The sequence below is a fragment of the Patagioenas fasciata genome, chromosome 12 (genome assembly GCF_037038585.1).
Source record: "Patagioenas fasciata isolate bPatFas1 chromosome 12, bPatFas1.hap1, whole genome shotgun sequence".
NCBI classification, from domain to species: domain Eukaryota; kingdom Metazoa; phylum Chordata; class Aves; order Columbiformes; family Columbidae; genus Patagioenas; species Patagioenas fasciata.
Genome location: NC_092531.1, coordinates 19,335,166 through 19,362,193, shown reverse-complemented (window position 1 = coordinate 19,362,193; position 27,028 = coordinate 19,335,166). Strand labels below are relative to the sequence as shown.

The window sequence follows — 27,028 nt, the reverse complement described above, 5'->3', positions numbered from 1 at the left end:
GAGCAATGCCCAAGAAAGGGGAGATCAGGGCGCAGGGGAAGGGCCATGGTACCCGCTTGGACTCCATCGCTGCGTGGCTCCTTTCCCAGCCATCCTCCAGTGCTTTATCATCTACAAGGTGTTTCAAAAAGGTGGACGCAATTTCAAAGATACAGTGATTTCAAATTGGGCCCATCTTTTTGAAACACACTGTATATTTCCTCCCCCTCCCCCCTTTTTTTTTTCTCATTTGGCTGTAGATAAATAAAACCCCCGAGTGAAATTCTCAGGAAAATTTAGGACAGGCCTCAAAGAGTCCTTGGGTTACAGACAGAAGAAGTCTCCTTTAGTGAATGCAGAAATGGGGCGGCATTTGCATCTGTGGTGAACGGCATCATCCAGCACACTGAGAACAGAACCAGACCCACTCATTTATTGTCAAAAAAACTCAAACTTTACTTGTGTTTTTCTCAATAAATAATTTACAGTATATACACGTGGTGACACTCCCATGGGTCTCAACGCAGGGAGGAGGTGGGGGGGGCCTTTGTTGTAACACCCCCCGCTTTGCCTACGTATTTCTTTTGTTTCCAAGAATTGGGTCTTTCTTGGCCACACTTCACCTTTAAACAAAACTGGGTCAAACACAACAAAATAAAGTGCTTCACTGTTTGCTTCTAAAATAGGGATACCCCAACCAGCGTACAACAGCCGGCCACCACTGGACGCTCACCTGGACAGTGGGACTGAGCCACCCCTAATCAAATGGACTTTCCCTGGCTGGAAATTACCCCTAAAGTACAGCGCATCGTGCCCTAGGGTGATTGCTTTATACGAAGGAGAGGTCTTAAGGGAAGTATTGACTTGTTCTCACGCTGTGGCTTGGCCAGCTAAGGGCGCTTTCAAGAAGGTCCGTGTTTTTGGAGGGGTGATTTGCACAGCTGCTGCTTATCTATGGGGTAATACAGCTAGAAAAAACCAAAGCTTCCTCTTCCTAAGTGACAATTTTTGACTTTCAATACTTGTGTTTTGAATTTCTAGGGAAGACTAAAACTTTATTCTTTAACAAAGGAAACCAAATGTCCAAATCAGCCTGGCTGGTAAATTAGTGCATTGGGAAGATAAACTGTCCTGTGCTGCAGTCCAGTGGTTGCTCTCCACAGCGCCTCCAAACTGTGATATCCTTATTTCAAAATCTCCCTAAACAGAATACCTGGGGCACCAGCAAACAAAGCAAGGAACAAAGTAGTAAACACATCTTTTTGTTTCTTTTCTTTCCTTAAACATTTAAAAACCAGTTACATCTCTTCATCTGTACAGTCACACGAGATCAATGCCAGGGGTCTATATATTAAAGAGACAATATAAATTACATCCATTGACACAATTTTGCATTTCTGTGCTGCTTTACAAATGGAGCTCTAGAGCTGTTAGGACACAATGAATAGTCACGTTGAGTATTTACACCAGGCTGCTTCTTGGCACCAGTTCAGACTGCCAAACATAGCCTGTTCCCACCTCTTTCGGTGCTAGCTTGTCTCATCACGCCCGGAGACCTCCCTTGAGAGCAGGAGGTGTGCCCAAGAGTGACACGTGTTTTTGGGGCTGTTTTCTGGGAACTTTCCCCCTGAGGAAAGGAGGGAAAACCCATCAGGAGGTCTCCAAAACGCAAAGGTGGTCTTGCTGTTTGTTCAGTGAGCAATGAGGTGAACCACAGAGGAACATGGAGGAGAGGAGATGGGCAGCACTACATGGTGGGGGAAAAAGATTATCAATGGTTTTGAGGCAGGGAACAGACATGTGGGGGCAGTCAGGGGGTCCTCTGCTGCATCCCGTCTCCTGGCTGGATTTCTAACATTGCCCCATTTCCAATTCAAGCCCAGAAGGACTTAAGGTGCAACTGGTCTGCAATGGGGTTGTAAGTCGTGGCCCCAGGAGGAGGAGCGGAGCAGAGACCTAGCAGCAAACAAACAGAGCGTGATGCTCCTGCTCCATCCCAGGACCCGGCCGAGCCACAGGCAGGCGAGGGGACATGGGGCTGGAGGGGGTGTGGATCAGGTCTCCCACTGAGCAGCCTCCCCACTGCCATTTTTAGGGGACTGGGCAGCAAACGGCACAAGGAATTAATCCAACGCCAGGCAGAAGTTACAGAAACTGCCTGAATACTGGCCAGGCTTCTCCCATTGCCATTGAGAGTCCTCGGTTGGTCCAGGCAGAGACAAGGGAGCCAGGAATAAAACCACTGAGTGAATCAGCTGAGTGAGCTGGCTAAAACAGGAGATGCCCTTTGAACCACAGCAAACGCCAGCCGAGGCTTGAGGAACGTGTCCTGCTTCCACCCAGAAGATGCCAGCTACCAGCAGCTGGGTAAGCATGGGACCATTCCCCACCATTGTGGCCCCTTACACCACTTTCTGCAATGACGAGGCTTTGGGGAGAGCGGGATGTGCCCACAAAGCAGAGCACGGCCCCGATGAGTAGAAAGCCCAGCCCTGTTGTGCTGGCCAGGCTTGGCCCCCTCTCGCTGCTCTGTGCCCTCCTCGTGGGCACCACTCCACGAAGACAAAGCCACATTCATGCACGCCGATGTCACAGTCAACACGTGCATTTTTGGGACCTGAGGGAGTGCTACAAGGATGTGGGGGCTCCTTGGCACCCACACTACTGGGAGGACGGGGAGGAGGAGAGGGGGAGGTGAGGAAGGTCCAGACAAGGTACAGTCCAGCAAAAACACCTGACCTGTCCCACTGTCAGCATGTTCCTCCTAAGTAAGAGCTGTGAAGGTGGAGGACCTGGTGCCAAAGAGAGGGGCTGAGGTTTGAGGACAACCCGTGTGGCTCTGATATCCAACCTCCCGTTGTCCAGCGCCGCCGTCTCGTCCCTGGTCCCCTCCTGCTCCACTTTCCCCACTCTTTGTGGTGTCAAGGATCAAACCTCTATAACAAGCCCAACCAACACTGACTCAAACACAGCAGTGCTACCCAGAGGGCAGGGGGGGTCCCCGAGGGAGCCGTGTTGCCTGGGGCCAGGTCCCGTGTCCTTTCATAGAGGTGCAGCTTGTCTTTGTTGGAGTGAAGCATCTTCACGTCCTCAAAGGCATAGTAAGCAGCCAGCATGAAGTTGACATCCCCCGTGGTGAGGAGGTCAAAGACGCAGGACTGGAAGTAGAGGTCCTCCACGGGCAGCTTTTCCCTGCACTTGGCCGTGGCCGTTTCGTACGTGAAGGCCTCGGGGGGGGCCGGCAGGCTGGGCCCCTTCCTACGAGCACGACCCTCTGTGGCCTGAGCCGAGCGGATGGTCTGGAAGTCAATCTGTTGGTTGAGTGGACAACCACGGAGGCACAGGTAGAGGCCCTGACTGTCCCGGTCCTCCACGGCGTTGACCACCTCCTCCGGCATACGTACAGCAAAGGTGAGGTACCGGCCCACCTGTCTCACCACGATGGTGGTGCCAATGTACTTTGCCTGGATTTCGATGTGTTGGCCTGACACCTTCTCAGTGATCTTCAGACTGTTGGCTCCATTCTTGTCCCCACCATTCTTGGAGCCATCTGCAAAGGCAGCAGGGAGCTCATCCATCTCTGCCTGGTACACTTTCTGGTCTACACACTCCTGAAAGCTCTTGAAGATGATGGTGAGCTGTAGGGGAGGAAAGAAAAGAACAGGGTCACAATCAGCGATGACCACCTGAGAGCACAGGGCCACCACCAGGAATGGCATGGGAGGTGGAGGAGCTGTCTGCTCAGCCCCGCCAGGAGTATGGCCTTCAGCTCATGGGCAGATGCTTCTTCCTGAAAAGCTGCCCCAACTTTTAGACACCCAGACAAGGATGTTGCCCCTACTTTTAGGCACCTAGGTGAGGACATCCTGCTTCAGCACAGGGATTAAGAGACTGTGAATGGAGTCAAGACACAGAACTGAATGAATGTACTGTCTGTTATTCCCATGTCTGATACAGGAGTTCCCTTGTAGCTGGAGCTGGTTGGATTATCACTGCTCACAGGCTTGTGGTGGCATGCCCCTGCAAGCAGCATCGTCTTGCCTCCAGGGCCTGGCAGATGGCAGTGGGGGAAGAGCCCTGAATCTCACGGAGGTGGTTGGAGCTTCTCCTCCAGCTCCCACAGCATTTACAGGTTGTATTTACAGGTTGTAACCCCCACAGGTTGTATCTCTTCCTTTCTCCGGCCACTTGCAGAACAACAGTTTCTTCCTCCAGGCCCCAGGACACATCACGCCTCATCTCAACCACACAGACACACACGTGTTCAGCATGTTGAGTGGGCAGGTCCTCCTGGGGAAAACAGGCATAGACTGAGCCCAACACAGCTCCCCATCCTCAGCTGTGCTCAAACATGAGTCCCTTGTTGGAGGAAGGACCTCACAGTGCTTGCTCTTCCCTGCTGACCTGGCTTTGGCAGGAAAGCTTGATGAGGAGGAGGAAAAGCAGAGTTTGCAAGTTGCTTTTTCTCCCATGCAAACTCTATGATTCCTCTCTCACCTCTTGCAAACTTGCTCTTCCTCTTGCACCTCTTTCCATGAGGGACAAGCGGTAAGGAGGACCTCCCCACAGGTGCTCCCCATGGACAGACAGACTGAGACCCGGCCAGAGCAGGGCAGGGCTGGAGGAGAGACGGCTCCAACAGCTACAGGGCAGACACACTCAAGAGCTGAGTGCGAAAGGAAAGACTGAGACTCCCCAAGGACTGGGCTAAGCACAGGGGTGGCCACCAGCACCTCTGCTCCCAGTGATGCTGGTGAGGAGTCCAGAGCTGTCCAGAGCCCTGGCAATGTCCTCTCTCCCACCCATGCCTCCGCTGAGTGCCCAGATGCTCCCAGCCCTGCTGTACCCTCCTCAACCACGTCATGAAGCACCACCAAGCCATGGCTTTCAGGCTGCACTTCCCCTCACATGGACCTTCTGCTACCTCTTCTGGGTCCAGCCCTGCCTCTGGCTGGAGGAAGAAGGCTGGATCAGAGAACCTCATGCTAGAACACAAAAAGCCCCATGAACTGAGCAGCTCCCATCCTTTCCAGCAGCACATGGTCCTCCAACAATGACCCAGTAATGCTTTCCACAGCTCATGCTACAGATCTCATGACTAATCCCTCCTCACCACAAGCCCGTGAGGCAGATAACGGGTGAAAAGGCTCAATTAAGATGGTGATCCTGCAATCCAGCCTAGAAATGGCAGGTTCCTGGTATCCTTAGGGACCACTTTCCCCAAGCCAGACTTCCTTGCAAGCTTCAGCAGGTTTTGATGCTTTTTGGTAGATAAGGAGTTAAGAGCATCATTAAGTATCTTTAAGGAGGTTTATCAGGGACAGGTGAAAACCAAAACCAAAGGTCACATCCAGAGCTGAAAAGCAGCCCATGTCCTACATGTGCATCTCTCCTCTCCTCACATACAGGGAGAAGCAAATCTCCAAGACACGCCAGGACAGGACATCTTCCAACACCAAGAGGATGCCTCCTGCTGAACCTCCCTCTTTTTTTGGCACAAAAAGTGAGCCATTAGCTTTAGAGCTTGGTGCACCACAGAGTGACATGACAGTTCATCAGCTCCAGGTCTCTCCTGAAACTGAGGCCATGTCGCACAAGTCCTGCTGTATCACGCCAGGCCATTTTTCACTTGGGTTTTCTCAGTATTTGCCCTGTATCTTCAGGATGTTTACTTAGGCTGTCAAAGCACCACCAGAACAGCCTGTGCCCCACAAAATGACTCAGCCGCAAACCAGAGAGACGATTATGAGCCTGGGCAGAGGGGAAGATGGTGTGAGGAGCTCAGCTTCCTCCAGGCTCTTCCCTGCAAGCTGGAGCCTCCCTGGAGGTGAGTCTGAGGTTTGCTCGGACCTCAGGTGCCTCCCAAAAGGTGCCACCATAATTTCTGATCCAGCTGTTCACAGCAACCTGGAGTCCCTCAAATGGGAGCCCTCATCCCCAACCTTGGCCACGACTGTCCTCTGAGCTGCAGCATCTCAGCCTGCTAACCATGATGGGGCTGGATGTGCTCAGGAAGAAACCACAGGCCACTTAAGTGAAGGTAGTGACAGAAGAAGGAGATGGGCATCTGATATGTAGGGCCAAACACTCAAATTCAGAGGAGCTCCCACCCAGTCTTACTCTCCCCAAGGAGATGTGCAAATGGTGGAGGAAAGAGGTGGTGGAAAGAAAGGCTGTTCCAAAGCACCTCTGCCTTGTCCACCTCTGCTCATGGGGACGTGACCAAAGCTCACCTTGCTGGTGGCGGTGGCTGTGGAGCCAGGCAGCACCGGCGTGTTGGTGACCTGAACATTCAGGTAGTTATTGTCTATAAGCGGCCAAGCCCCTTGCACCTTGCAGGTTTGGAAAGTGTCTGTGAAAGTCCTGAGGTGGGGGTCCCCGAAGAGCCCGCAGTGGGTATAGTTGGGGGCGGCCGAGTGTTTGTGAAAGCTCTTCTCGTAGTGGCAGATTTCGGGGCTGTCGGATCGCTCCTGGCTGTCCCCGGGGGGCAATGTCCGGAGGCGGGGCTGGGATGTGGGGCCATCCTTGGAGCAGTTGTGTTGCACCATGAGATCGTCTATGCCATGCACGGCGGAATGGTAGGCCAGGTCACCTCTGCAGGTGCGGGCGGTGCGGCGGGTGCAGTGGGCGTAGGCACGCAGCGCCGTGCAAAATTCGGGTGCCTCCTCCGTGCCCAGGTGGTGGGAGCCTGATGTGGCCGCCCAGAACTCAGAGTTGCACTTGAGGATCTTGCATGGAGACGTCACTGCAAGAGGGGAGGAAAACGCAAGGTGGTTAATGCTTGAGTGGCTACGTGTGGGACATCCAACTCTACACCCACCAAGAGGGTGGTGTCCTCCTCCCACAGCCCAAACTCATGACATGGGCTCTACCGCGTGATGAGGCCTCTCACCGGACATGACCCTCTCACATGACCCAACCCTCATGCATCAAAGCCAAAGAAACCAACAGGATCTGCCCCAGTTCAAGGCAAGAGAGGAAAAAGCATCCAGCCTTTAGATGAATGCTCCTGGGGGAAAACCAGAGGGGGGAAGAATGGGACACATTCATTAGCAGGGATAAGGCAGGACCATTAATGTGAGGGGAGATGCAGTTGGGGTTTTTATCGCCTTTTTAGGGTTTGACATTCAAAACTCTGTGTGTCATGTCCAGATAAGCTCTACCAGGCAAAAATCTGCTTTCCTTTTCCATGGGCACGGGGTAGCCCATGTCTGGCTGTGCCCTGGACAGACGCCGATGTGCAGCGGTCAGAGCAGGATCTGCACCATGACCAGCCTTGCGGCAGAGCCAGCGGCCACCCCAGCACCCTCCTGGCTGCAGCAGTGCCTGGAGCAGCGCTTGCCCGTGTCCCCGGAAAGAGGCAGGAGCCAAGAAACCCTCTTTCTTGCCTGCCGTCTGCCTCTGCCCAGCCCTGGGGAGCCCATTCCCCGCCACGGCTCACTGAGAGAGAACAAGAGGTGGAGGAGAAAAACCGGCGCGGCAGGGTGCGGGGATGCCAGCTGAGCCCCCGCCTCGCCTTGCCCCTGCGGAGGCGAAGCCAAAGGCAGCAGAGCCTTCGCCAGGCTCAGCCGCAGCCCCGGTGCTTGCTGGCAAGGCGGAGGAAGGCAAAAAAAGTATTCCAGATCCTGTTTTTTCCCCCCCACAACGTCTGCTCCCCGCGGCAGTGTGGCTTCCCTGGAGCAGACTTGAAAGCAGCTGTGCAAAATGCACATGGCCATCGCCGAGCATCGCGCAGACACCGCTCTGCCCCTGCCAATTTGGAGCTGTGCTGGGTGAACCCAGGCTCACATCACTGAAAATTCATGGTGTTTTCCTTCCTCTCCTCTTAATCGACCCCCTTGGAGGGCTTGGAGACAAGATGGGCTCAGGCACACAAGGCAGGAGGATGAGAAGAAAAGCCCCACCATTTCCAGATGCTTTGTGGTGCCTCTCGCAGGCACACACATATATTCCTGTCTCGGGTTTGTTTAGAAGGAGGCTGGCAAGACATCTGTGCCAAAACCATTTCAGATTTGTTTAAAAAGAAAGTTACAAAACCCAGTATTGTTTCAGGGAAAACAGTGTGTTTTAGTTTTAAACATTGCTGTGCTGGAAACCTAAACATAGTTGGTGCTGGAAAATCAGAAAGGGAGACCAGGGCTATAAACCACTAAGCAGTCTGGCCTTAAGGAACAAGCCTGTCTCCTCTCCCTTTCCAAGGAGAGTGAAGTGCAAATAGGAAATGGTGACAGGTTCCTTGCAGTTTCAAAATTCACATTTAATAAACTCAGATGCTAGCAACAGCACCAAGAACCCAGGAGCTGTTTCATCTTGGCAGCATCCCATTTAAACCTGCAAGACACACTGTGGAAAGCCTTTAACTCATCACTGACCAGAGGTGACTTGATAACAAGCTTCTGACTGCTAAGCCATCTGCATTATGGGTCAAATTTAAATATATTTATTATTTTGTGTCCCTTTCTTTTCAGCCCCAAGAGTGTGGTTTTCCACCAAACACACTTTGCTTATCAGTGGGTTTCCCATCACAGCCACTGCCTTGCAATAGAGCATATTGCTCAGTGTTATCTCCTAGATTAGAGACATGATGCAAACAATGTCTTGTTACAAACATACAGAAAAGCCTGGCTTGCTGATGCTGCCCACCTTGGCTCTGAAGACTATACGTTCAAACACGGCTGCTGCAATATGCTATAGCGAGCACAGTGCTGAAACTCTGAGGGAAAAGCAAGGGACGGTATTCAGTGCAGGCAATCGCACACAACAGCACAGAGTGACAGGAACAAGCAGGTTTTCTGGCACAGGAAATGCAAGCAGAAGCGTTTGGGGGTGAAATACTTGTGGTGTGGGTGTGGGCTTATCACGGTGGAAAATAAGGGAAATGCACCTCATTGCCTCTGATGAGGGGTGGCGAGCATAGCTTCACAGATGCCCCAGGACTCTCCTGGTAAAGTTACAAAAGCATGCAGGAGTGTGACCAGTGCCACCATCGCAGTTATCCCAAAACAGTTGTGGCATCAGGCAATTAAAATCATTGCTCTCCTAGTAGTTATGCTAATGTACAGCTCGAGGATGCCTTGAGGTTGCATGCAGCTGCCACTGCAGCCAGACTTGCCAGCACAGCCCCAGGAGGAGCTGGAAGACACGTCGAAGCTGGAAGACATGTCCCTGGACATGCAGGACCCGCACACCCCTCTTCACCTGACAGCTCAGTAAAGCACCAGGACGCACCGTGCAAAGCATCCCGTCCAGCGGGCAGCTTGCAGAGCCCAGGCTGCAGCGCTCTCTGGCTGCTCCAGCCCTTCAGCTGCTGTGTGGATGGGATTTTTCTAGTAGAAATAAAGCCACAGCCTGTTGCTCTTTAAGGAGATGCTTCATTTGCTTGGATCAGGATATGCAGTCGTGAGCTATGGCAGTCTACAGACAGAGCAGGCTGCTGCAAAACACTCCTCCAACACTAAACACATCCCTGTGTTGAGCATCCCTCACCACCACACCGCTCCAGGGACACGTGAGACTTTATAAGGTACTGATTAAAAAAAAAAAAAAGGAAAGAAAAAGAAAAACACAACCAAACTGAGGGCAGGGAAGCCCATCTTCTTCCTCCCTGGGCCTGAAGAGGGAGCGTTCTTCTTTAAGATGTTATCACTCCGGTTTTGGCACCCGTTCCCTTTTCGCTGTTTTGCTCAGGGCCCCATATAAGGCCAGATTTCCAAAGCCAGGTGCCGCAGAGGCGGTGTGTGAGCAGGGCTGCGCACCCTCCCGCCTGGGCTTTCCCAGAGGTGTTTCTCCAACCACACTGGTGGTCACTGGGTTTGGCAACCTCTTGTGCCGCTGGGAGGGGACCGTGGCTGATAAAGGCCAAGGAGAAGAGCAGACACAACGCTTTCCCCCTCCCGCAACAAGCACATCTTGCCTCGTCCCTTCTGGCAGCAGCTTTGGCACGGTGGTGCAGGCTCATTTGTACCCAAGCCAAGAAACTATGTTTATTCAATTTCGCATAATCTATTTTCCATCGACTCACAATGGATCTGTTTTTCAACCACAGATGACTTAGCACGGAAACAAACCCCTCTCAAGCAGGAGCCCAGCAAGGCTCTCCTGGGATCTGTGTGACACTCCCAGGTCTGGGTGATGCCACCACCCTGCTGGGTCCCTCATCCCTGGGGACAGGTGACTTCAAGCCCTGGTAGCCCAGGCACCTCCTCATTTTATTCTCCTTTCAAGGGCCTGGTGCCACTCAAACTAGGGACAAAATTTCCTTCTGTGTCTTGAAACCAATGGTTTCGGAAGGTTTAAAGTCAGAAGAAATCCTTAAATCACTTGGACCAAGACAACTTTCCCTGTGCACAGCCCACTCAGACAGCTTTCCCTGTGCAGAGCCCGGTGCCCTGTGTTTGTTCAGCTGTATCTCCCATGAGGACTTCTGCATCTGCGTAGTCTGAGAAGCCACCCCTTTCCCATTTCAGGAGTTTATCGCCTTTACAAAATGCGGGTCTTGGGTCTAAGTGGATTTTATCTGACTTCATTGTAAGGACATAAAAAGAACCAGCAATTTTCTCCAAAGCAGTAAAAGGTCCGTTAGTAACCGGTATGTTTCCCACAAAGATATTTACACACTGCAATCAAATCACTTGTCAATCCCTTAGATAAGCTAAACGGTTCGCACTTTTATGTTCTCACTGAAAGGTGTTTGCCCAGCCGCACCACCAGACCTCTTCCCGGCAGGCTTGTTTCCTGCAAAACCTCCCTGCCCGACAGGCGGGACCGACTCGGGACACACGCTCGCCGCTCTCCTGAGGTCACCCCTTTCACCAGGACATCGCACCGCAGTGGGTACCAAAACGTGCTATTTGGCTGTGACCCTTCCCAGAGCTCCCAGTTTGCAAAGCACTGGTTCTCCATCCCATGAGCCTCCCGTGGTCCACCTGCCCCAGCGAGCTCCCAGGTGTGCGGGAGCACGGGGCATCACACAACCCAGGTCCCCCTGCTCTGCCCTCATCCTTGGTACATCGTATGAGGTGCTGTTAAATTGAGTGTTCAAACACATTACATCCACGCATCTACTTTTAACAGCCTTTTAATTATCAGTGCCCCCCGTTTTCCCTTCAGCGAGTGTCAGGTTACCTGGATTTCATTTACCTAAATTATGCTTTTGCAGAAAACTAGCACAGCAACTCATCTGTCCTCCTGTAATTTCTCTAGCAAAAAGAATTAGTGGAAATTAATTTCATTAAGCAAAAGCCAATTCTTTTAAGACTCTTGGGTGCATGTTAACCAAACCCGTTAATTTTAAGGCATTCATTGCTAAGAGATGTTGTTTAATATCCTCTTGGTTACTAACGGGCTGGAAAGTATTTCATCACCCACATGTGATGCAAATACATCATCCCGCGTCTTTCCAAATATATGGATTGAAGTGTAGATGTGCAAGCCTCACACATGCAGTAAAAGGCTTTTTTCGGAGAACACAGTAAAATGTAATTATCTTTGGCCTCAGATCTGAGCACCTAGACTTGGGCTCCTAAACACATATTTATTTAAGTAATGTAAATAAGCATATTTATGCTGACACCTCAATAGGAAAGGTACGATTCTTGGAGGCACTTAATACCAGCAACATCTACTAGCTTCCAGGAGATATGGGCTGCTCAGCTCCTGGGTGGACAGCAATCACCACCAGCACCAAAATGGCCACAAGTGTTAAAAAAAATAAATCACATTGCTCCTCAAAAACCTGGCTGACAGGATCCCTTTCGGCAAGGTCTTGGGAGTCCAAAGCAACACCCGAGGGGATGAACGACATCAACCCTTTGCATCCAGCCCCTCACATTGTCCCTGTTCCAGTGGGGAAGTCTACAAGAGCTACCCCACATGGCAACCACGGTGCACCCATCTCTTAGTGCCCCCATGGGCTGCGAGGCTGACACGCATCGACTGGTGCCTTGTCACACCAGGGAGAGCCCTGATGGATGGGGTGTCCTGGGCAGGGGCAGCTCTCCTCAGCCCCAAAGGGTACTGTGGGGTGAAGAAGACCCAAGGGCCACCTGACCCAAGCTTCGAGAAAGGATTTGTGCTCTGATGGCAGAGCTGGGCACTTCCAGCGACCCCCTTTGAACTGTTAATCAAACACAATCTTGCAGAATAATAGCCTGGTTATTATTGCCTTGTTTGCATAACAAAGAGGCCCCAATAAAACTGATTTGACTGTGCTCAGAGGGGGTGTGAAAGATCAGCCCTGAGAAAAGAGCTGCAGGAATGCAGCAAACTGCTCCAAAGCCTCAGCCCAGGAAGAAAGACAATGCAATTTGCCATCAAGAAAAGCCCAATAGACCAATAAATTACCCATGTGCAAAGGGATTAGATCAGGTTTCAGTTGCACTGAAGTGGGGGGAGGAGAACCAGGAGGAGGGAACTGAAGGAGAAAAATAAACCTGACTCTCTTAAAGAGCTGGAGCTCATATTTTGCAAGGGTGTGCATGGGGAGGGTGGCCCGGAGCGGCCACCTTCCATGCTGGGGTCTGGGTTTTGTGCTTTCTTCTGCTGGCAAAAGCAGCAGATGCATTAAATCCAGGCAAAGGATGTGCTGATGGAGCGACTCTGGATGTATCGGAGAACACACCTCAATCCATGCAGCTTCTGTTAGCCCAGTCCTTGTCTTGCTCGAGAGGATGCTGGAGAACAGCTTTCTCCAGTTAAGCCAAAAGAGGGACACACAAGGAATTTTCTCATTTCAACCTGTGTCCATCACTAAGGCATCTGGAACACCTGCCACAGCCAAGTCCCTTCTGTCCTCAGTGCTGAGTTCACAGCCCCCCGTCTCTCCTGGAGTGATGAAGACACTGGGCAAGCACAGGCAGGGAAAAAGCAGGGTCCAGCTACAGCACGCACTGCTGGATGCTGCCAAAGGAGCCCTTGATCGTTCCTGTCACTTAGTCAGCTCTTTTGGCTCAGAGAGTCAGCTTACCGCTGACCCGGCATGCTTAGCGGGGGCAAATGTGTCTCTCTCCAGGCCCCCCCAGCCAGCATTGCTCCTCCACGCTCACCTCAGCATCCCCGTGCAGGGAGAAGGTTGAGCAGACACCATCTGAGAGGACATCACCCGTGGAGCTCATAGCTGGGGCCACGAGCAGCTGACGATGCTGCTCTGAGAATTACCGGCATATCTTGGGAAGTTCAGGAGGCACCACGGGCTGAAAGGAGGAAACGGCGTTTACAGCCAAAGCAGCAACAGAGCTGCAGACATTGCTCTTAAAACTTCATCATGGGATTCAGGCTTCAGCGTTGTCTTCGACACAACTGTTGAGGCTTCACCTGCTCGAAGGATGGTTTGGAGGACGTGGGTTCTGCTCCATGGACACAGACTATGAGCTGGTAGATGGAGGATGAGGAGGGAGGAAGGGAAACAATCTCCTCTGATTCTCCATCTGCAGAAGGGTGCTAACAAAGCTGGCTCCCCGCCACGGTGTGCCGCAGGCTGGAAAGTGGTGCTGGAGCTGCACACCTGGGTTTTCCCAGCTGGGGAGCACTCAGGCACTTTCACCGACAGTTCTCATGAGCTGGCAAATCTCCTTAAGGGGAGCGGTCCATTTTACAGATGAGGACGCTGAGGATGTGAAGGGTTTCACCCAAGACAAGCCCAGTGGGACGAGAGGTGGATTTGCTCTCTCACCCCCTGCATGAAGCACCACCCTCAGCTTCTTCCCCCAGACAACACCACCTGTGTCCCCACCCCTCTGAAACAGCGGTACCTGGACAAGGCCACCTCCGCCAGCCACCCCCATCACCAAGTGTTTCGGGTTTCCAGCAGACATCGCTCTCCCCATGCTGAAGCTGTTTTCCCAGGGTGCCTTTGAAGACACGGCTGCCACCCACCAGCGCCTGCGGGCCCCCCAGGTGTGGCAGCGGGTCCCTCGCCCTCCTCCCCCTCGCCCGGGCCGCGGCGGGGCTGGCAGGGAAATGCTTTCTGCTTGCAGGTGTGGGTTCCCTCTAGGAATAATCATCCCCGCCATGCTCTTGTGAAATTTCAACCCTTCAAACGCAGAGGTAAATGAGACACGAAACGAGGAGATGGAGAAAAGCCCGGAGCACATAAATCTGGATGAGGCAAATTTATACAATTAAACGCCTGCCAAAAAAATTGCGGCATCTCAATCAGAGGCGTTGGTTTGCGCGCAGGGCGGGGGGTGGCAGCTGCCTGGCTGGCAGGCAGCAGCCCCATGAGCCCCCCCGAAAATCCACGCCGGCACCCAACTGATGCTGGAGCCGCACTCAGGGGATGTGCAGGGATCTGCTGGATCCCTCCTGCCTCCCACCCAGCACCAGAGTCGCTCCCCATCATTTGCACCCCCTGGGAACCACAATATTTCTTCTTCCTTCACAGTCACAGACCTTGAGAGGTTTATTTATTTTTAAATGCAGCTGTTTGCTGCACCCCCTGGGCTGAGGTGTTGATTTTAAGAGAAAAAGTATCTTCCTAACTGGAACCTACCCCTCCAGTCCTGCTGCCCCGCACCCTCCCATCCCCAGCATCGTGATGCTCATATCTGATGATGGTCACATCACTGTGGGCTGGCAAAGCCCAGAGCCAGGATCCATCCCTAAAACATCCTGCCACATGTCCTCATCATCTCAGAAAGGGCCGGCTGGAGTGTGTCACACGGCAAGAAAAAAAAAGGTAACTTGTCCAAAAACCAAAACGTTGTACATCATTACTAGGGCTTTGGGGACTCAAGTCAACAGCTGTCCAGGAAGGAGAGGAAACCGAGGGAGGAGAAAATACTTCAGGCTCAAGTGAATGTTGCTCTCCGCCTGACCCATAAAAACCTCATCTATGCAAGGATAGCTCTGCTTGCTGGGAATTAAATGGCCAAACTCCCCTGGATGCTCAAGCAGTGCAAAGTGGGATTCGACATCCTTCTGGTGCTCCACCCTGAAGGACTTACTGTTCTCGCATCTGCAAGGACATCAGCCACCGGCTGCCCCGCACACCACGGCCAGGCCGTTAGACAGAGCGGCTCAGTCTGCGCCTACGAGGGCTGCGTGTGTGTAGGAGCCAGCTTGTTCTCCGCAGTAAGAGCCTGATGACTTCATCAAGGGGATGGCATCTGGTTTTGCAGTTGGCCATAATTCAATTCTCCCCCTCGCTGCAGGAATTTCAGCTGGTGAAGCAGTGATTTACTCAGCCGGGCTGCACTTGAGTGCAAAGCAATCTTGAGGCTACAATCGAACACCCTGTTATTTTGAGAGCTCATGGAAAAGGGAATAAATATCCTCTTCTTTTCATCCCAGCAGCTGCCAAGTGCAAGGTACAAAGCTTTTTAAAGGCATTTAGAGGCTCTCCTCTTACAAGTGCACTCCTGGTGCTGTACACAGTCAGGCATGGCCCTGCCTGCACAAATTGCTCCTGATCTGCAGCATCAAGACAGGATTTGCCAGGACAGCCAGAAAAAGGCCAGGCACCCCCTCACCTGCCCCACCTCAGCTGCATCTTCGAGCATCTCCCATCCTTCCTGAAACCCCTTTCTCATCGCTACAGCACACATCACTCCTGCCTTGCAGCAGCCCCAAGTCCACACCAGCTCCCTTCAAACCACCTGTGACCCTAATGCTCCTTTGGTCCTGGGTTCCCACACTCCCCCTTACTCCAAGTTTGATATCTGCTCTGACGGACAAAGCAAATCAAACCCAACCAAACCCATCCAGACGGACCAAACCCCCTCACGTTTGACCTTCTTTGCTGTGCTGCGAACCTTCATCCCTTGGGAGCTGCAGGACTCTGCGGGGGGGTCTCCCAAAGGACTGACGGGATGAGGAGGGGCTCGCTTGGGTCTGCCAGAGCCTACAGCTGCTTTACGGGATGTGCCCATCAGGGAGACAGAAGAGAGACCACAAAACCTGTGCTGGGGACTGATCCTGCACTGCAGCCCAGCTCTCCAGGGACAGCAGGTTGGTGCAGAGACCGAGCAGAGCCCCCAGGTTAGGAAGTTTTTATGGCTGCCCAGCCCTGTGAGCACTTCCATATGCACAACCGACTCAACACAGCTGTTCAGGCCACTAAGAAGGAAACCTCAGCTGCTGCCATGATAAACCCAAAGTCATTCTTAACAGTCCTCCCTTTCCAGTAACCAAGGTCTGGGAATTTCAGGATTTTCTATGGAAAAAAAGCAAGACGTCCACCCCATCTGCACTAAAAACAAGGCGCCTCCTTCCAGCCCCACAACGAGCTTTGCTGGCAATCGCAGAGAACTCCCTGTTCCAAGTACGAGACCAGCTCCGAGCGAGCAACAAAACAGGGAAGCCAAAATATTTCCAGGTTTACGTTTGAATCCCTCCCTTCTTCTCTGCCCTGACAACAACCCGCACAGGCGCGCTCCTCCCCTGCCGCCACCTTCCCCGGCCCCCAGCCCGGCTCCCCGTTCCCAGCCTTGGGGAGGTGTTGTTTTAACAGCCTCTAAGCCCCCCTTCTCAATTTCGGCTTAATGCTGCGATCACATCCCTCCCTGCCGCTGAGACAAAAGCCATTTATCAACCGACCCAATACACCTCCAGAAGGGACGGATCCTTATCTGGAGTCAACCCCATTGCCTGGATGGACCAAGGGCAGTAGAAGTGTATTAGAGCCAAAATGGCAAAGCTGAAGGCAAACAGGGAAAGCCAAAGCAAACCAGAGTATGAAGGGGAGAGCAAAGCTTCACGTCTGGGGCAAAACAACCAAGGCCATATTTTGAAAGTACAAAAGGATTTGCAAGAAAACTCAGCACAGCCATAGCGGGAGGCACAGGTGGGGATCAGTTGAGCACCCTGAAGAAATCAGGATCCCAGCCGGGAGGGGAGAGCACCCATGAGCATCTGACACTGAGACTTGGCACAAGCCTTGAGCAGGACTCCTACCAGGGAAACTGTCAGCAGTGGCCTGCTCTGCCCAAAGCTCCCTCCCCAGCTGCCCCACACTCAGGGGTCACCCTGACCCATGCAGGGGGACCCACGCCGGTGCCCCCAGTCCAAGGGTGCTCGATGGTGGGGGCTGTCCAGGAGGCAGCGGGGTGAAGCCATCGAGTGTGAGAGCAGCACAAGCGGGAATCCAGCCCCGTGTGTGTGCATGAGGGGGGGTTAAGCAAATAAATAAATAGGGCAGGACTCGGTGAGGTACCGATCTGACACGCCGAGCGCTGGCTTGGGCAGCCTCCAGCGGCCCCGCTCACCCAGGGCTCTCAGGAAGGGTGCGAAGCTTTCTCGGAGCTGGGAACCTGCTGAGAACCCACAAATTCCCAGGAAGCACATGGAAAAAAGAGGCAAAGCATATGCTAGCGAATAAATCCCCCTTTTTCCTACCTTCCCACCCCAAAAAACTTTCAATGAAAGCCCCCAGCGTGCTCCCAGCCCTGTGCACAGGGAGCACCGTCTCTGCCTGCGCCCCGTTCCCGCGGGCTCCGGATCGCCTCGTTCTGCCAGTTCTTTGCACCTTATTTGACTGCTGAAGGGAGAATCAAACAAAGCAGCCCGATCTCCTATCAAGTTCTTTCTTGCACCGTAAATCTCACAGCCTCAACGCTTTGCAACTCAGACGCTCCGAAAAGGGCATTAAGCAACACATATGGGAGCAGGTCCAGAGTTGCCATTACAAAAAAAAATAAAAAGGGGGTTCAGCCTCCAGCTTGCTGGGATGCTGGGAAGTCCCCTGGGGAAAGTGGGGTTCCAAGAGACACCTCAGTGCTAAGGGCAGCCCTGAAAAGGCTCGTTTTCCTGCAATAGGGCTAAAAGGCCAATGGGCAAGGAAGGGCGTAAAGCACTTATCAGTTATTTATTTATTTACTGCATGTGTGTGCAAGACTGCTTCACCTACGGTTATGCAAAAGAAAAGGCAGAGGCGATTTTTTTTTGTTGAGAGGGAAAGTGTTGCTAAACTAAAAAGATAAACGGGGATATTTAAGCATTAGGGTTTTCCTTTCTCCCTCCTGCTTTCTCTCTCTTTTTTTTTTCCCCTTGTAAATGAAAAAAAAAAAAAAGGAGGTAAAGAAACTGGAGAGTTTTGGAAGGAACAAATCCGCCTCTGTGGACTGGGTTTCCCCTCCCCCAACAAAAACAAGCACTCAGGGCTTGAAGGAATTTGCAGGCAGAGATCTGCCAAAAACATTGTGAAAAACTATGGGGGATTCATTGGAAACAGATGGCGTTTTCAGCTGTATTTCTGAAATTCTCTCCTTTTTCTGACACAATACAAACAAACTGGGGATGGGGAAGGGGGAGGCAGAGATCAGCGATAGGTGCGAGCGGCCGGGGGGGCGCGGGGAAGGGCCGACGGGCGAGGGCTCGGCCGGGGCAGCCGATGCTTTGCGGGACCATTTGGTTGCCATCCCGCCCTCGGACAGCCTAAAACCTCCCGGCCCGGCTCGGGTATATTTTCCAACGAAATAATGGTGCTGAGCCTAAAAAACCCCAGCCCGAGGCCGGGGAAGGGGGGGCGCTCGGTGCCGCCCGCGCATCCTCCGCCGCGCTGCCCGGCCCAGGTGCGCCCCGGGGCCGCGCTCCCCGCTCCGTGGGGCCGTGCACCCCCCCGGGACACACGATCTTCCCGAAAGCACAATCCAACGACCTTCCTTACCCTCTTCGCAACCTCCCTATGGCTTTTGCCTTCGCGGGGGGTCGGGAGCGGGGACCCCCTGCTGCATTTAAGTGCAGAAATTTGGCATCTGGGGTGTTAATGTGTGGGTCACCCCCCTCCCCCCTTTTTCCTTTCAAGGTACAGAGCACACCCGGGAATGGGAGAACAACGCAACCTGCCTGACGCTGTCAGAAACAACCCCCGGCTGCCTTCGCCGGGAATTGCTTTGATTTCGACCATCTCCTTCCTTGTGGGATGAAGCAGCGGGAAGACAAAGAAGATGAGGTCAAGGAAAAACACCCACCGCAACTGCTTGAGGGGAAAGGGAATGAGGGGAACACACGCACCAAAACTGAGCCCCACTTGCTTATTTCAAACATGTGGCAAACTGCTGCAAGGAGAGGGAGAGAGAAAGAGGCCCAGAGACAGGGGGGACTGAGGCGGCTATCCAAGGGCTGCGAGAAATACAGGAAAAAAAATTCTTTAAAATAAAGAGGCTGTTCCTTACCTGAAGGGAAGATGCAGAGAAAGACAGGGAGGATTTGGAAAAGTCCCAGGGCTGTGGATCCTGCCCCTCTCCCCATACCCATCCATCCAGCTCGAGCTTTAACCACTATCCTCTCCCTGGAAGAAGAGTTTAAAAAGAAAAAAAAAAAAAAAGGAGAAGGGAGGAGAGGAAGAGAAGAACAAAAGGGGAAAATAAATCAATCGAAAGAAAGAACTGGAAAAAAAAAAAAATCAAAAGCCCCACATGGCTCCGCGGAGCGATGCAGGGACGGGCGGCCCCAGCTCCGGGCTCCGGTGGCCTCCGCACTGCAATATTACACAGACTTTTTTTTCTCCTTCTCCTCCTCCTTCTCTCTTTCCCCTCCCATTACAAAACAGCCCAAACCATCAATCATCCAGTCTGCCTTCCAATGTCTGCATCCTCTCCCTGCCCCTCCTCCTCTCCCGGCTCACCGCCCGCCTCCCCGGCCATGCTCCTCCGGCGGCGTGGAAGGGGCGGAGGAACGAGCGCCGAGCCCGGCAGCCATGGAAGGGAGAGAGGGGAAGGAAGAGCCGGGGAGACCCGGACAAAGGGGTTATTGCTGTGGGTCGAGCCACCAAACCCTCCCATGCTCTGTGGGGAAGGGGATCGGGGGCGGTGGGTGGCGGTGGTCCCACGCAGGGTGGGCTGCGGGAGGGGCCGTTGTGATTTTGCCCCGTCTTCTTGCTGTCTTGCATCGCGGCTCGGTTGTGATTTGGGAGAGGGGCTTCTTCCCACCCCCTTGAGGTCTCGACACCTCGCGCGCCTTCCTTGCCGCTTTCCCATAGACCTAACAAGACCGCTTTGGGTTTCCCCCAAATTAAGCAACTTGGGGCAAAGGAGCCATCGTATGGCAGAGGGGGGAAACTGAGGCAGGGAGATGCCAGGTAGCTCATGCGCAGCAGGGATTGCGAGAGCGCTGCTGTGGCCTCCAGCCTCCTGTGCCATAGCCCCCATCAGGAGCTCCTCCACACCGCCCCAGCCCCGGCTGCGCAGGAGGTGTGAGCCTTTCACAACCTTTCAGGTCATTCACCCCGCGCTGGCAGCGGTGGAGTAAGCCCAGATGACTGAGAAAAAACAAATCTCATAGATCCTTATTATTAGGCTGACACTCCTCGGAGAGAGGGATCGCTGTTGGGGGTCCCTGAATCTGGTTGCCAGGCCCCCAAGGGCTGATGGAGAGGACTGACGTGTATCTATGCTCTTTCAGGACCTCCAGCACAGCCCAGTCTGCACCACCAGCCTGTGTATAGACCTGGCTGTTCAGCTTTCTCTGGGGGAAAGTCTCACTAGTTGTACAGTTGTCCCGGGGGTCTGACTTAGAGACCCCTTGGGCAGCCCCTGGACAGGTGGCAGTCCTGGGAGCCCCTTCCCTGCTCATGGGCCACGGAGCTGGAGCAGCAGCTCAAAGCACACAAGCATTTGCCTGCTGGGCTTCAATATCCTGCCCTTCTTCACCTCCTGTGATGCCACAGCGTGAGTGAGCAGGCTGGATCTGCAGCCCCACCATCCCAGGGGGTTCTCCACCCAGGAAAGGGCTAAGTTGCGGGGGAGGCATCCCCTTAACAGCAGACCTGGATCTCTTTCAAATTTGTCTTGAAGGATGTTTTAGCCACCATGAACTATGAGAACTTCACTCTGAGAGTGCCCATGAGTGTAATATTCTTTATTTAATGTGCTTTAACTTCCCTCTTTTAGATCATTAGCCCTCCTTTAACTGAATGCCCCCTTGCTATTCTAATGTTTCATCTCCTTTCTCTTGGGGATCTTATACAAATTTTTTGTTTTACAAAACCCTTCTCCCAACTCTGTAAATGCCCTTTAACAATGGATCTTTCCTCCTGCTGCTTGGTATAGGTCTACATTGACTCTACATCTAGTTGTCCTTGGAAATCTCCTTCTCTTCCACCTTGCAAACAGCCTTAAGGATGCTTTTTGGAGTGATTGTAGCTTAAAGTCTCCAAGAAGAGTTTGTGAACTCCTCCCTGTCAAGGACTGAATCTGTGATTCAGGTACCACAAATATCTCATGGAAGGTGAGCTTCAGAAGAGGAGATGGCAGTAAGTATCCAAAAAGCAAAAGCATCTAACACCACCTATCTATCTCCTTAGAGGGTTTGAGCCCCCTTGCCTCCAAATGAAGGAGGAGTTTCACTGAGGCTTTATCCAGTCTGCAACAGGAATTAAAATGCTGAAGCTTTTCCATCTGGGACCCAGATGGGATCCAAAAATTCTGAGGCTCTGCCTGCTTGACTGGAGATCTGTCTCGGTCCTGATTCTCCGGCAGCTGCACTCAGATGATGTCCACTAAAGTCAGAAGGAGCTCTGTTGTGCAGAAAGAGCTGCCAGACCGGGCTGAGCTGGGCAGGAGATGAAAGCTGGCAGGCCGGATCCAGACCTGTAGCAAAGGCAGAGTGGGAGGAACGCCTACTCGAAGCACCTCTTTGTGGGGGGATGTCAAACAGGGGCAAATATGTCCAAACCCTGCCAGCTGCTGCTACCACCCAAGAAGAAATGCCTGCTGATGGGCTGTGTAGGCAGCTGGAGCTGGAAGGGGCCCGGAGGGAGGAGGGAGAGGGTCCTTGAGCTAGGGAGAGCTTAGGCAGGGGGGAGAGAACCAGGGGATGGGGTTTCAGACCTCAAATCCCTTCCTCTTGCTCCAACCATGTCCTCTTGCAATGCAACTTTTGCTTTTGTTTCAAACTGGAAAACATCACTTCTGCTATTATCCCGGCTGATGACATATAGCATGATTTATTTATTTTTCACAAGAAAAACCCCCAAACATCTGAATTATGAACTTTTAAAATGCAGCTGCTGTTAGACTGGTTTGATTGTTTGACCTAAAGCGTCACTTCAGTATTGCCATTTTGTGGCAAGCTGACACATTGCAATGATGGACTGGAATCTGGTTTGAAGCATTATTTTTAAAATAAGACTCTTTTTGGAGCTTCTGACTTCGGTGTAGGGAAAACTGCGCTGTCACAAAGCAACGGTCCAGTGCCCCTGGATCCAGTTTGTAAAAATTTCTCCTTGATTTTGCTCAGTTGCATCATGCATTGCAAATGGGATTGCTGTTTTTGGCACCGATCAAAGCAGCGGATTTTGCTGGAGAAAACAACAGATGTGTCCAAACTGTAACTGCAGAGCAGGAAAAGGCCCCAAATAAGGTGTGTTTCTGAAATCCTGCTCCCCCTACCACATTTTTCAAATAACCTCCCCCTTTCTGATTAGCTGAATCAAAGACCTAGACTTTAAATCACCTACTGAAATGCAGGTTGTGTGAAATTCAGATCTCTGCCTTGCTTAATGGGGGTATCTAGGCTTGGAAATGCGGAATGACTGCATTTTGCCCAGCTTCTTTCCTTCTCGAAGCCCGGCTGGGGCTCCCTGTTTAGGCATTGCTGAGCCCGATGCTCTTTGCAAACACCATGTGGGAAACCACCCACCGCTAAAATGCAAACACCTCCCAGGCACAGCGGAGTTACACTGAGCAGCGGCTCAGCTCCGGGGGCAAAGGCACCTCTGTGACCACATATGCATTGACCCTTGTGTTTGGTGTCATTATGGAGGGGAGACGCGGGTCTGAATTTTTTGGGGTGACACAGAAGGAGGAATCACAGCTGGGGTTAGCTGATAGCATTCCTCAAGGTATTTGCTGGAAGATCGCAGTTCCCAGGGGAAACTCAGCTGGGATCACTGGTCTGAGTTTAATTTTGTCTGCCCTTTGCCCACATGGCTGTGGGCTTCAGTGGGGCTGAATGAACGTGCCTAACTTGAACCCTCAGGTTTACAGATGATACCTCCCCTTACAGCCTTCTTAATGGAATTATTCACTACCTGTAATTATATGGCTAAAATAGTAAACATGGGTATTTCTGAGGATTATTAACTCGTAGTTAGAGGAATGGATGTCAGGGCTTCTGGTCTGCTCCTGACTCTCCCCTGAGCTTTCTGCGTGGCTGTTCTTCACGCAGCGATCTCTGCACGGCTTCGCCTGCTCTGCCTTAGGACAAGGCGTTCAACAAACGCTGCTCGTGGCCTGGCCGGGATAAGCCGTGGTTGTCCATGCAGGAAGCCAATTCTGAAACGTTCTCCAGTGGTATGTGTTGGGGGTGAGCAGCAAAAAGCAAATCAGTCCCTAAAGGAAGAAGAAAGGAAGCTTGGAGTGGAAACCCCCCAAACTGTTATCTGGGGAGGTTTAACAACTGATTCCAAAATGTGGAAGTAAAACCAAACACCTGTGCTATGAACAGTTCCCTTATTAAAGAAAAAACCTTCTAAACGACGAAAAAACTCCCTTCGTCTTTTGCAGTAACAGCCACATCTCTCATGTTTGCAAACTGGAAAACAATGCATTTAGTTTCTTAGACACTCCTCTAACTCATAATTCAATTATTTTATAATTTTATAGTCTCCTTGGTTGACAGCACGAGTAGACCCTCTCCCTGAGCTGTGCACCTCAAAACTACCAAATATGCATCTAAACCCTTTTCCCTACTAACCTGTAGGGTTACTAACCTACTAACCCTACTCACAACACTTGGTAAAGCAGCTGACAGGGAAAGTGTCCCCACCAAGGTGTCACTAGTGCCCTGTGCTGAACTTTGGCAGGAGCTGGACAGGGCAGGCGGAGGTGATGGCACAGAGCTGGGCTTTGAAGATCGACCCGCTCCTGCACAGCAAAGTGCAGAGAAGAGTTTGCTGGTTTAGCTAATCCACAGCTGCCCCTGTGAACATTAATTAGACTCACCAATCTGGCTATGTAAGAAGAGGCCAGTGGGTTGAAGGTGGAATAAAACACAGCTTTGTAACAGCAGTAGATAAAATAGTAAGAATGCTTGGTTGACCGGCATCTTTGCATCCACAGATTAGCAGATTAATGGCAGCCCCATCTGAAGTCTCTGTGGGGTATCCCTGCTGTGGGCTCTCTCTCCGAAATGCCTACTCCAAGCTCACAGCCATAAAAGTCATGTCTAAATGCTCGCAATCAGCCAGGCTGGACAAGGGGAAGGGAAGATGGGCTGGTGGAAAACTTCCAGTCTCACCCACGACAGCAAGCAAAACAAGCAGGGATATTTTCAGGCAAACAGAGTTCATCACATCAACTTATTTTTTTGACTGGTGGCATTCATTCGAGTCTCTCCCTGGCTTGCAAAGCCCTGTGGGGTGAGCCCTAACTCCTCCACATGGGAGCTTGTAACCGTCCCTTGTTCAACAGTGTTTGGAGGGCTGGCTGGAATTCACCATTTGTATATTTAGTTCTCTGCAGGGAGATGGGCTTGCCAGCTCAGTCTCCTCTTTGGGGTAAATATCAAGCAATATCTCTTTAGTATATATTCTTCACATCTGCGCTCCCCTCTAAAAATCCCAAAAATAAATTAAAAAAAAAAAGGTAGGCTGAGAGGTACCTAAGAACAAGTTTGAATGGCCCAATATGAACTCAGCAGAAAAGGTGGATCAATCTGAACTCACAAAAAATAAAAAACAGGGAAGATTTCCAGAGAACTCTGCGTTTAACAGCAGAGACAGAAACCTATCTATGTTACGGGACAGTCTTTCTTTGCTGCTTTTAAAAACTTCTGGTATCTAGAGAAAGTACAAACACAGGTCCCTAATTCCACCCCTCCAACCAACAGGTCAGCTAAGGACATCTCCTGGCTCTTATTTAAAGGTGGGAGATGACATGGAGTGTTTGCAAATCTACATCTTCAACTTCTTGAGAAAGTGGTGTTTGAAAGATCCTACGGAAAAAGCTCAGTGAAAACCAACCACCTTGCCCAGGTCGCTGTGTGGCAACTCCTGACAGCAATATCCAGAATACAACCCCAGTGCAGGACACTTTCCTGTGCTATCAGTCATGAAACAATAAATTACAGTATCATCAGCTAATTTAAAACTTTTTCCTGAATATCTGAGAGACATTCCTTAAGAGAAAAAGCAAAAAAAACCACCAAAACCCCAACTTTAATCCAGCACCTCTATAGGTATTTTAGCAAATGAATCTGGGAGTTTCTGTGGAGGGGGGAACAGCTTGGAAGTTGCACCTTGAGTCCTCTTGAGCGAACCTGACTTGGATTGGGGATGGGACTGGGGCTGAAACTGAGGCTGGGCTGGGACTAGGGCTGGAACTGGGGTTAGGGCTGGGACTACGGCTGGGAGTAAGACTCGGACTAGGACGGGGACCAAGGCTGAGGCTAGGGTTGGGACTAGGGCTGTGGCTGAGGCTGGGACTAAAGCTAGAACTAGGGCTAGGACTGGGGCTGGGCTGGGGCTGCGGCCCCACTGGGTGGTGCTGTTATCCCTGTGCCGTCTGCAAAAATAGCCAGTTTATAAAATAAATGCAATCCAACGCCGCCTTAAACCACATGACATAACAGCAGCTTGCGAGCTCCCATTAAAATCTCAATTTGGGGAAATTGATTCTACCTCTGAGCAATTGCGATGCAATTACTCCAACAGGCAGCAATCAAGAATCACATCAAAACAACACCAAACTTTCATCTCCTGCCTCGCAACCACCACCACAACAAAAAGCACCTGTCTTGCAAACACAGCCTGGTTTCCTTAAACGTATATAATACTTAAGAAGGGCAACGTGCAGGTCCCGGTGTGGAAGCAAGCCTCGACAGAGGTTGCTCTGGCTGGTGCCTCCGAAATGTCCTGACCGGGGGCTATATTCTGCCCCCCTCCCGCCCCCGCTTCTGGCTGAGGTTACGGGCTATTTACAGACCCAGTTCATCAGGAGCAAAGTCTCCCCTGGCCAGACACACTCCAGCTGCCCATCCTCTCCCTGCACACAGATGTGGCCATCCCTGCCCACATCTGTCCAGCTGTTACCCCTTCACCCCGCTTTCCCTCAGCTTGCAAACACCCCAGCGCTTTGCAACCATGGGAGTGAGGGGAAAGCTTTGTGTCCTGGCAAAAGAAGCGCGCCTGTCGCGATAATCACGATCAGCCCCGTGATGAGCTACGCAACGGAAAGGGGAAAATATTGGGGAGGATATTTTCCGTTTTCATTAGTGGTCTGCAAGGAATTATTCGATTGACTTAGCCCAGCAGGCTGCATTTTTAGTGGCAACCATCAGAAGGGAGGATAAATGAATAACCGCATGCACGCCAGGCTGGTATCGAGCCGGATGGAGGGAGCGAGGTGGGCAAAGAAAACGGGAAGAATCGAGGTTTCTTATGAAAACGGCTCGGGAGGGAGGAGGTAGCCGGGGACCGAGAGCGACAACCTCAACAGGTCCGGCGGAGGAAGGGCCATGCAGGGAGCCGGGGGCAGGATGCGGCCGGGGGACCCCGCGCAGCCCCTCCGCCCCCGCTTACCTTAGCGGCCGCATCAGCCTCTCCAGCCCGCCGCGGGGGTGGGTGCAGGGAGCGGAGACTTTTCTCTCTTTTTTTTTTTTAATTTCCAGGCAGGGGAGATTAAACAAAAATAAAACCAAATAAAAGAAAATCAAATAAAATACAACCAAATAAAATAAAAGCAAATCAAATCAAATCGTTAAAAAAAAAAAAAAAGCCCAAGGGCAGAAGGGGCGGTGGCGGGGGAGGGGGAAAGGCCAAGCGCAGGGCGGCCCCCCCTGCCCTGCGCAGGGCAGCCCCGGCGGGGAGCAGCGCGGCCTCGCTCAGCGGGACGCGGGGAACCGCATCGCCCTCCCGGAGCATGTGAGAGGCAGCGGAGGAGATAGAGCCAGATAGGGAGGTCCCCTCCCTCCCTCCTCCCTCCCTCCCTCTTCCCTCCGCACTCGCTGAGCAGCGTCGTTCGCATGCAGCGGCGGAGGGAGGGCAGGAGCGGCCCCTGGCCAGGCGGAGGGGGAGCTAGGGGGGGTCCTCGCTGCAATCCTCCCCTCTCCCCCAGCACCCCCTTCCCTGTTCAAGGCTGCCGGGGCTGGGGGAGATGGAGGGGTCTTGCAGGGT

The 27,028-nt window shown here is 52.2% G+C and overlaps 1 protein-coding gene across 1 annotated transcript; it reads right to left on the bottom strand.

Moving 5' to 3' along the window:
* Nucleotides 1-410: 410 nt before the first annotated feature.
* Nucleotides 411-26,595, bottom strand: RGMA (repulsive guidance molecule BMP co-receptor a). Its single transcript, XM_065847462.2, has 4 exons — nt 26,435-26,595; nt 19,089-19,204; nt 6,213-6,724; nt 411-3,617 (listed from the first exon to the last, which is right to left on the bottom strand). Exons 1-4 carry the CDS (start codon nt 26,446-26,448, stop codon nt 2,916-2,918), a joined length of 1,344 nt encoding a protein of 447 aa, XP_065703534.1. The 5' UTR covers nt 26,449-26,595; the 3' UTR covers nt 411-2,915.
* Between the last annotated feature and the right edge of the window lie 433 nt (nt 26,596-27,028).

Excerpts from the sequence above, each read along its gene's own strand:
- RGMA (XM_065847462.2), bottom strand. Across the intron at positions 6,725-19,088 it reads TCTCTGCATCTTCCCTTCAG|TGACGTCTCCATGCAAGATC; the intron begins GTAAGGAACAGC and ends CCCCTCTTGCAG. Across the intron at positions 3,618-6,212 it reads CAGCCACCGCCACCAGCAAG|CTCACCATCATCTTCAAGAG; the intron begins GTGAGCTTTGGT and ends CCTCCCCTACAG.